This window comes from Gymnoscopelus microlampas (assembly GCF_963454915.1).
Source record: "Gymnoscopelus microlampas genome assembly, contig: SCAFFOLD_60, whole genome shotgun sequence".
Classification (NCBI taxonomy): Eukaryota; Metazoa; Chordata; class Actinopteri; order Myctophiformes; family Myctophidae; genus Gymnoscopelus; species Gymnoscopelus microlampas.
The window spans coordinates 103,990-115,000 of record NW_028155639.1 but is presented as its reverse complement, the minus strand read 5'-3'; the positions used below and the strand labels follow the sequence as shown (position 1 = coordinate 115,000).

Genomic DNA, 11,011 nt, shown 5'->3' with positions numbered 1-11,011 from the left:
GATCACAGACTGAAGATCAGTGAACAGCTGAGTGGAGGAAGAATTACTGTAATTATTACTCTATTACTTTATATATTACATTATATATTACTTTATATATTACATTATATATTACATTATATATTACATTATATATTACATTATATATTACTTTATATACACTGATCACAGACTGAAGATCAGTGAACAGCTGAGTGGAGGGAGAATTACTGTAATTATTACTCTATTACTTTATATATTACATTATATATTACATTATATATTACATTATATATTACATTATATATTACATTATATATTACATTATATATTACTTTATATACACTGATCACAGACTGAAGATCAGTGAACAGCTGAGTGGAGGGAGAATTACTGTAATTATTACTCTATTACTTTATATATTACATTATATATTACATTATATATTACATTATATACACTGATCACAGACTGAAGATCAGTGAACAGCTGAGTGGAGGGAGAATTACTGTAATTATTACTCTATTACTTTATATATTACATTATATATTACATTATATATTACATTATATATTACTTTATATATTACATTATATATTACTTTATATATTACATTATATATTACATTATATATTACATTATATATTACTTTATATATTACATTATATATTACTTTATATATTACATTATATATTACTTTATATATTACTTTATATATTACATTATATATTACATTATATATTACATTATATACACTGATCACAGACTGAAGATCAGTGAACAGCTGAGTGGAGGGAGAATTACTGTAATTATGACTTTATTTCTTTTTTTTTTACTGTAATTATTACATTAACACTAGGGGGTGGAGTCTAAAGAGGTGAATGCTAGGGGGTGGAGTCTAAAGAGGTGAATGCTAGGGCAGGGGTATTCAACTAGATTAGGCAGGGGGCCACAACTGTAAAATCATTTGGAGTTGGGGGCCACACAGTGCGCGCACATGCACACGCGCGCAGCGACATTTTTCAACCTTTTTCAACCTTTTTTCGGGTCTAATTCGGTTCTATTTAAGGTTCTAAGTTAAGTTCCAATGAAAGATGGCCTTTCAAGAACTAATGAAGGATAAATAATTTGAACTGTTTTATCTTTGATAACATAAAAACGAACATATATTTACATAAATAATAATTATGAAAATAAAATTAAAAAATAAATAAAAAACATTTTTTATTTATTTTTTAATTTTTTTGAATATGGCCAGGGACCCCCCAGGGACCCCCCAGGGACCCCCCAGGGACCACAAGGAAGCTCCTCGTGGCCCGCGGGGGGTGGAGGGTGGAGAGTACAGCAGTAGCTAGTCTGGATTTAAGAGTGATGATAATTTGTAATCCTGTGTGTGTGTGTGTGTGTGTGTGTGTGTGTGTGTGTGTGTGTGTGTGTGTGTGTGTGTGTGTGTGTGTGTGTGTGTGTGTGTGTGTGTGTGTGTGTGTGTGTGCGTGCGCGTGCGCGTGCGTGCGTGCGTGCGTGTGTGTGCATGTGTAGCCTAAACCCATGGACGTGCACGTGGTCACTCATCACATGCAGAGATACGCCGTCTGGTTTGGAGGCTCAATGCTGGCTTCTACGGTAACCACACACACACACACACACACACACGCTCTCACACACACACACACACACACACACACACACACACACAGATCATCTTATTTGACACTAATAATAATACACATTTAAAGCATCGTTTCCCTCTGCTGGTAGGGAGAGGTAACTGCACATCCAGAAGTCTGAGCTCATTACTTCTACCTGATTACTTATTACTGATTACTTATTACTGATTATTTATTACTGATTACTTTATTACTTCTACCTGAATGTTTTGAATGAGAAAGAAGCTTCAAGCTCTCATCAGACAGAGTAGTTCAAAGTGCATTGGTTCTCAAAGTGGGGTCCAGGGACCCCCAGGGGGTCCTTGAGGGAGTTCCAGGGGGTCCCCAGCTAAATGATAGATTAGGCACCAAATGGACCCTTATGGGTCTGTAACTCTCAGAGTTACATTAACATTGATTTTACAATATAAATTGCAATATAAATTGGGGTCCAAGTGATAGAAATGCCATTAAATGGGGGTCCGTAGCCTCTAATGCATGTCAAACTGGGGGGTCCTGTGAAATTAAAATGGTTGAGAATCACTGCTAGAGCCGTAAAAAAAAATCTTCTCTTATGGGGGTCCCTGGCATATCTTTTTAAATGGGGGTCCGCGGGCTAATAAGTGTCAATTTGGGGGTCCTTGACATGAAAAAGTTTGAGAACCACTGGTGTTTAAAATGATTGTGATGCTGTATATTAAAGGGCTAGACCACTGTGGTAGAGGTTTGGGTTGTGTAGTTACCTTGCCATGATGTAACTCCAAAGGTGGGAAAGAAATAAATAATAATAATTCCTCCATTGATTAGAAATTGATAATTCTAAATATGCTCCTCATTGACTTACATTGTACGCTGAAACAGCTCTCAAAGTCACTCTTTTAGCACAAAAATGAACCCAAACAAAGCTGATTCAGACAATATAGAACATCACCAAACCCACTACTGTTTGTTTTTGTAATAAAAATGTAAACTTCCTGTTGATTTTTACTATTTGAAGATCTGGATCCGGATCCGCGGATCCAGTCCAGGTTTTCTACTTATTAAAAATAGTAAAATCAACAGGAAGTTGACATTTTTATAATAAAAAAAAACAGTAGTGGGTTTGGTGATGTTCTATATTGTCTGAATCAACTTTGTTTGCATTCGTTTTTGTGCTAAAAGAGTGATTTTGAGAGCTTTTTTACCGTACAATGTAAGTCAATGAGGAGCATATTTAGAATTATCAATTTCTAATCAATGCAGCATTTTTTTTAATCCTTTAAGCCCCGAAGAAGCATCTGTGTCACTTTTTGATTTGAACTAAAAAGATTTTTTTTACTCTTTGGCTATTCAAAAAATAGCAGATCTACAAGCTCATAGCGCGGCACCGAGTGCCGCGCTATGAGCTTGTAGATCTGCTATTTTAGAAATATCGCTATTTTTTTGCAAATCTTGAGATTTGAGTTTCAAAAGCAGAACATTTGTAACTCAAATCGTTGCTTCTGGGGGATTTAACAGTTTTTTGAAAAAAACGTATGTCGCCATAATATCAGCGGTTCTTTTTTCCATGTCAAGGACCCCCTAAAATGACATGTATTTAGCCACGGACCCCCATCTAAAAATATATGTTCCAGGGACCCCCCGGAAGCAAATATTCAAGTTAAAATGTTTCGCTTTAAAACAATATATATATATATTCAAAGATTTGCACACATTTTCACGATTTTTCAAAAATAGCAGATCTACAAGCTCGTAGCGCGGCACCGAGTGCCGCGCTACGAGCTTGTAGATCTGCTATTTTTGAATAGCCAAAGTGTAAAAAAAATGCTTTTTAGCTCAAATCTAAAAGTGACACAGATGCTTCTTCAGGGCTTCAAGGGTTAATTTTTTGCCCACCTTAAGAGTTACATCATGGCATCAAGGTAACTACACAACCCAACCCTCTACCACAGCGGTCTTACCCTTTAACTACCGTAGCTTTTTTTGGGGGGGGGTGGGAAAAAAAGAATTAGTCTGCATGAACAGAGCGACCATGTTTCTACATCTTCTGTCTTTTAATGTTCTGTGTGTGTGTGTGTGTGTGTGTGTGTGTGTGTGTGTGTGTGTGTGTGTGTGTGTGTGTGTGTGTGTGTGTGTGTGCGTGTGTGTGCGTGTGTGTGCGTGTGTGCGTGTGTGTGCGTGTGTGCGTGTGTGTGCGTGTGTGTGCGTGTGTGCGTGTGTGTGCGTGTGCGTTGCAGCCAGAGTTCTACCAAGTGTGTCACTCTAAGGTGGACTACGACGAGATCGGACCGAGCATCTGTCGTCACAACCCCGTGTTTGGAGTCATGTGTTGAACACACACATACAAACACACACACACACACACACGCACGCACGCACGCACGCACGCACGCACGCACGCACGCACGCACACACACACACACACACACACACACACACACACAGATATGCTAGCATGTTGTTCTGCTAGCCTGGTAACAGTTACATGTTAAGTTATAGCTAGCTTACGCTATGCGGTGCGTTCAATAATTCACAGCGATGGGCTTTCCGCCAGTGGCGTGCACAGACATTTTGAGGGGCAGGTGCTCAAGTAAATGATCCTTTTTTTTGTTGACTTGGTCTGCTCTTTTTTCCCCTCTACACCTATAACCTCTTTGCCAAAAAATAGCAGATCTACAAGCCCACAACGCCTCGCGGCGCGAGGCGTTGTGGAGCTTGTAGATCTGCTATTTTTTGGCTAAAGTTCTCCTCAGAAAAGGGATGCTAGGTTTCGAGCGGTTATGGTAAAAAAGAAAAAATCATATCGCATAGAGATTTGGCGGACCCCCCTGTAGTAACTCTGAGGACCCCCCTAGGGGTCCCCGGACCCCCATGTTGAAGACCCCTGCTGTAATTTTTTTCAAAAGGGCACTTCTGGTCGAGAGGGCAAAAGGGCAGGTGCTCTCTAGCGCCACCTAGAGTCTATCTGTGCACGTCCCTGGCGCTTTCAGGCCGTTCAGTGCTGTTCTGTACCGTTCACAAAGTGTTCAGTGAATAATACGGTTCAAACATTTTGGAGCGTTTATTTCAGACACAGATAAAAACGCAGAGTCATATGATTCATAGGGGGGGGGGGGGCATTAATGGTGGGTGTGGCCAGACGGCGGCGTCGCGTTCACACCGCCGAGACCGTGGTTAAAGATGCAGTGCCATGATTTCTTTTACGCCTAAAAAAATGATGATCAGGTATTATGATTACACTAGGAGAAATAATTTTCCCCAAAAAAGTGTACAGAAATGGCTGAAATTACGTTTTTATGTTGCCACGCCCACCCAGGTCATTATGTATGCGTGGTTGTCAGGTTGTGGGTGGTATTCTATCTGAGTTAGCCACACCCCACAATGTTAAGTGAGTTGTGGTAGGCCGTCCCCCTGTTATTGTGATGTCATCAAAACGGGGTATTTCCAACGGGCTTTCAGCTTTCAGGAAGAAACCAAAAGTACACAGGGAAGGCAAATTTGCACATTATAACAACACCTTGGAGGTCTATAGAGTAATGTTAACTTTATAGACAAAGTGAAAACCAGAAAAGGCTCAAAACTATGGCACTGCATCTTTAAATTAGCTACGCTCTACATCTGGAGTTTAAAGGACGACTTCACCGCTTTTCAACCTATCTTCATATAATTGGTCCTCACTAATACTCATGATAAAATGGTACAATTTTTTTCTAATCAGTCTGTGTCTCAGAGGAGGGCTGTGGACAGTTCAGAGTCCCGTCTACCATTGACATCATCAATGGGGGATCCAAGCTAATAGAAACTGCAGGCTTTCTATTCCTGGAAAGTTGCAATGCAATAAAAGAAGCCATTGTTCTCGTGTTAATAAAAATCTAAATAAAAATGTGAAATCTTGTTGGGGAAAAAAAATCCTGCCTAACGATGATGTCATTGGTAGACGGGTTTCTGAACTGTCACCAGCCCTGCTATGAGACACAGATCGAGTAGAAAAAAATTGTACCATTTTATCATGAGTATTAGTGAGGACCAATTATATGAAGATAGGTTGAAAAGCGGTGAAGTCGTCCTTTAAGCGCTTAAATGTGTTGTTAGTTGACCGTTATAAAGTTGCTCCGATGAAGACCGACAGTGCAGAGATTTTGTAAATGTCATTTTCTGACCCGTCTCTCTAAACAGGAAATCAAGCTGGTTTCGCCTGCTGTCGCAGCGTGAACTAGGCCCTCCAGGAAAAATGCGTTTATGCGATCGCAGAATTTACCACATAATCAGCAAAATGGCGCGTAATTATACGGGGGGTAATGTTTTTTTCAAAAAGGCGGCATCGCATAATATGTGCATCGCATAATGCGCACATCGCATCGCATAATATGCGATTCGCATCGCATATTTCCGCATATTTCGCAACTTTTAACATATTTTGCATTTTTCGCAACTTTTAGTATATCGCATATTTCGCATATTGCCGCATATTTCACAACTTTCCGTATATTTCACAACTTCCCGCAATTTCACCGCATAAAGTTGCAAAAAAAACGCATATTTCGTTGCATAATCAAGGATTTTTGCCCGCTTAATCAAGAGTTTTAGCCCGCATAATCAAGAGTTTTAGCCCCGCATAATCAAGAGTTTTAGCCCGCATAATCAAGAGTTTTAGCCCGTATAATCAAGAGTTTTAGCCCGCATAATCAAGAGTTTTAGCCCGCATAATCAAGAGTTTTAGCCCGTATAATCAAGAGTTTTAGCCCGCATAATCAAGAGTTTTAGCCCGCATAATCAAGAGTTTTAGCCCGCATAATCAAGAGTTTTAGCCCGCATAATCAAGAGTTTTAGCCCGTATAATCAAGAGTTTTAGCCCGCATAATCAAGAGTTTTAGCCCGCATAATGAAGAGTTTTAGCCCGCATAATCAAGAGTTTTAGCCCACATAATCAAGAGTTTTAGCCCGCATAATCAAGAGTTTTAGCCCGCATAATCAAGAGTTTTAGCCCGCATAATCAAGGATTTTTGCCCGCGTTTTTCTGGAGGGTCTAATGAACGGCTCTTTTTCACACGATCAGGGACAGACAGAGCAGACGTGTAGTTACACCCGCCCGCCACCGGTCCATGACCATGGAGAGCATCAAGGTGGATTTAGGACGCACCCCAAACGTTATTTTAATAAACACAACGTTTAGCCCGTTAGCTTAACATTAAGCTTAGCCTGTTAGCTTCACAGCGTTACATTTAAACATGATTCTACAGACAGCTCGTCCGTTAGCTACAGCTAGCATTATAGCCTGTTAGCTACAGCCAGGACGATAGCATCGTAGCCTGCTAGCTACACAGCTAGGATGCCAGCATTGTAGCCTGCCAGCTATGCTAGGATGCTAGCATTGTAGTCTTCTCTAGACATACAATTACAACTAAGATGATAGCATTGTATTCTGCTAAGCTACACAAAGTTACTGCTGTGTTTCTAGCATTTCAGCCTACTAGCTACACAGTTACAGCTACAGTGCTAGCATTGTAGCCTTTTAGACGTGCAATTGCGCTGCTAGCATTGTAGCTTGCTAGCGCAGTTAGCTGTTAGCTCCATTTAAAGTCGAATTCATAGATTAAAAGTTACAGTGTGTCTTCATTAAATCATCATAGTTTAAAGGACGACTTCACCACTTTTCAACATATCTTCATATATAGGTCCTCACTAATGCTCATGATAAAATGGTACCATTTTTTTCTAATCCGTCTGTGTCTCAGAGGAGGGCTGTGGACAGTTCAGAAACCCGTCTACCAGTGACATCATCGATGGGGAATGAGAGAGAGGGAGAGAGAGAGAGAGAGACAGTGAATGTATTGACATAGAGTCTGGTTAGAGGACAGTGAATGCATATTTTTTTCAGTTTTCTTTCCAGTTTTTTCAATTTTTTTCCCCAGTTTTTTCTTCAGTTTTTTCAGTTTTTTTCCAATTTTTTTTCATTTTCTTTTTTTTTTTTCAGTTTTTTTTTAGTTTTTATTCAGTTTTTTCAGTTTTGTTTTAGTTTTTTTTAGTTTTTTTCAGTTTTTTTTTTTTTAGTTTTTTTTAGTTTTTTTTCTCTTTTTTCAGTTTTTTCAATTTCAGAATAGTTTTAATAAAGTTATTATTATTATATTTAACCCTTTCCAAAAATCCTGCCTAACGATGATGTCACTGGTAGACGGGTTTCTGGACTGTCCACAGCCCTCCAATGAGACACAGACCAAGTAGAAATAAATGGTATCATTTTATCATGAGCATTAGTGAGGACCTGTTACATGAAGATAGGTTGAAAAGTGGTGAAGTCGTCCTTTAAAAATAACCCTGTAGACGTGACTAGCCTGACAGCTAGCATGGTAGCATGTCAGGCTTGCGTATATTTTTCATATCTAAAGGGACAGTGCACTGTGTTCCGTAACACTAACAGCGTTCAGATTGTCTATATATATATTTTGTAAAGTAAATAATAATAGTTTATGACGGATATAAGTAAACAAAGAGAAGAGAGATATAAACAGATACATATAAAGTTGAATATTAAAGGACAACTTTGGTTTTTCACAACCATGGTTTATATTTTAGCTTGTAATTAAAGTAAATAAAAGATGAGTGTTAAAAATTTTAAATTTACTGCTTTCTATAGTTTTAGCAATTTTCGCGATGTTTTTTACAGTGGGCGGGGGCATTCTGTCCGGTGGCTAAATATGTCTTTTTTTACACAATAACCCGGTGTTTTCTTTATTATTATTTACAGTAGCTCTTCTAACCCCCAATAACTCACATCTGGCCATCAAAGACCACGGGACCTTTTATTTTTGTAGATCTGCTATTTTCAAATAGCTGATTATATGTTAAAGTGCTCATGTGGCCCATAGTCGCTTCTTTTGGGTTGGTTTTCCTAGACCTGGTTGCTTGTTTCACTCACAAAATCTGGCAACAAAGCTTGTCGATCTGCTATTTTCAGCAAAGATATTTAATGTGGAGCCAAAACAGAATTTTTACCTTTTTTGTGTAAAAAATACATATTTAGCCACCGGACAGAATGCCCCCGCCCACTGTAAAAAAAATATCGCTAAAATTGCTAAAAATTATAAAAAGCAGTAAATAATAAAAAAAAACACTCATATTTTATTTACTTTAATTACAAGCTCAAATATAAACCTTGGTTGTGAAAAACCAAAGTTGTCCTTTAAAGTTGTCCTGAGCCTGGTCTGACGTCTCAGTGCAGAGGAACTTATTTATTTAGTTTTATGAAGTGGATTGTTGAAAAAAAAACACGTTATTTTTGTCAGCTTTCAGAGAAACTATGTAATTGTACAGATCAGATATTATTATGAGCTGGTTTTGACTGCTTGGAATGTTAATAAAGACTTGTCACCTTCACTCTGTTGCTCACTGGTTTGTTTTAACCATTTAAACCGCCCAGCATCTGTATTGTGGGGGAGGCTTTTAACCCATTGAGACCTGGAACTGTGTCATTTTTAGATTTGAGCATTATTTTACACTTTGGGCTATTAAAAAATAGCAGATCTACAAGCTCGTAGCGCGGCACCGAGTGCCGCGCTACGAGCTCGTAGATCTGCTATTTTTTGAAAAATCGTGAAAATGTGTGCAAATCTTTGAATATTTATATTTTTAAAGCGAACATTTTTAACTCTATTCTTTGCTTTTGGGGGTCCCTGGAACAAAATGTTTTGATGGGGGTCCGCGGCCAAATACATATAATTTTGGGGGTCCTTGACTGAGCACCACTTATATAGAAAACAGACGTTTTTCAGAAAACTGTTGAGATTTGAGGTATTTGTACTTTACTTTTGTATTTCCAATTTCCAGTACTTTTACTTCTACTCCACTACATCTCAGAGGTAAATATTGTACATTTACTCCACTACAATTACTAGAAAACTTCAGTTACTAGTTACTTTGCAGATATAAATTATTACATTATAAAACACACATTGACCACTTTAGCCTTATTTTATACCTAGGCTATTTTCAAATATTTAGTACTTTTACTTTTGATACTTTAAGTACATTCTGATGCCAATACTTTTGTACTTTTACTCAAGTAAATTTTGAATTCTGGACTTTTACTTGTAACAGAGTAGTTTTATATTGCAGTATTGGTACTAAGAATTTGATTACTTTTTCCACCACTGTCCTTAACCAGACTCTGTGTCAATACATTCACTGCCCCTAACCCAGGGGTGATGCAACTTTGATGATGGAGAGGGCCACTATATTTCCACACTCACTCCAGAGGGACACATTGCATATAGCCTACTGTCTCTCCGTATTTTAACTTTTTTCGCCATTCATGTCACACAAAAATAGCAAAAATAGCAGATCTACAAGCTCAAAACGCGTCGCAGCGCGACGCGTTTTGAGCTTGTAGATCTGCTATTTTTGCTATTTCTGAATTGGAATCCAGAATTATTTTTTGCTATTTTCGAATTGTAATCCCGAAAAATAACATTTTTATTTTATGTCAAATGCATTTAGTTATACTTATGTTAACTTTATGAACTTAAATACAAATACATTGGACATAAAAAAGAAATTAAGCTACTATAATATAGACTGGAGTAATTAAAGCGGGTCATGTTTGCACGTTTTGAATCATAACAGCTGATATCAATAATATATCCGATATTAACCTGTGGGCCGCATTAAGTGAAGGTGGGGGCCCGCATGTGGCCCCCGGGCTGCCAGTTGCCCATGTATGCCCCTAACCAGACCAACGAGGTGATTGAACCTTGTCCTCTTCAGTGGAAAGTGCACAGATGTCCCTGGCCTGTAACGATGCACTGTATAACGTCTGAACGTCTGCCTCCATTCTGAATCTGCTACCAAACTTCTCTGTCTTAGATTTTGATCTGGATGGCAGAATGAGAGGGTCTGGATGGTTGGTTCTCAAAGTGGGGTCCGGGGACCCCCAGGGGGTACTTGAGGGGGTTCTAGGGGGTCCCCAGCAAAATGTGTTAATATAGCATCACAATAATTATGAGTCATAATTATTGTGATGCTATATTAACAGGTCATAATTTATGATCTTTTGTACTTTGGCTATTCAAAAATAGCAGATCTACAAGCTCATAGCGCGGCACCGAGTGCCGCGCTATGAGCTTGTAGATCTGCTATTTTTTGAAAAATCGTGAAAATGTGTGCAAACCTTTGAATATATATATATATATTTTTTTTAAAGCGAACATTTGTAACTCAAATCTTTGCTTCTGGGGGGGTCCCTGGAACACAATATTTTGAGATGGGGGTCCGCGGCCAGATAAATATAATTTTGGCGGTCCTTGACATGAAAAAGTTTGAGAACCACTGGTCTGGATGGAACCTGTATGAATGAATGAATGTATTTTCATTCATATATATATATATATATATATATATATATATATATATAT

At 38.4% G+C, this 11,011-nt stretch overlaps 1 protein-coding gene across 1 annotated transcript in view; it reads left to right on the top strand.

Annotated features, from left to right (window-relative positions):
- The window catches only part of LOC311041340 (actin-related protein 3-A-like), a 22,720-nt gene extending 18,557 nt beyond the window's left edge, over window positions 1-4,163 (top strand). Inside the window, exons 10-12 of the mRNA XM_084086249.1 lie at window positions 1-48; window positions 1,519-1,602; window positions 3,842-4,163. The exon at window positions 1-48 is cut by the window's left edge and continues 78 nt beyond it. Of these exons, the coding sequence (XP_083942375.1) occupies window positions 1-48; window positions 1,519-1,602; window positions 3,842-3,937 (228 nt within the window). The 3' untranslated portion in view covers window positions 3,938-4,163. The remainder of the gene's footprint in view (window positions 49-1,518; window positions 1,603-3,841) is intronic.
- The last annotated feature ends 6,848 nt before the right edge of the window (window positions 4,164-11,011 follow it).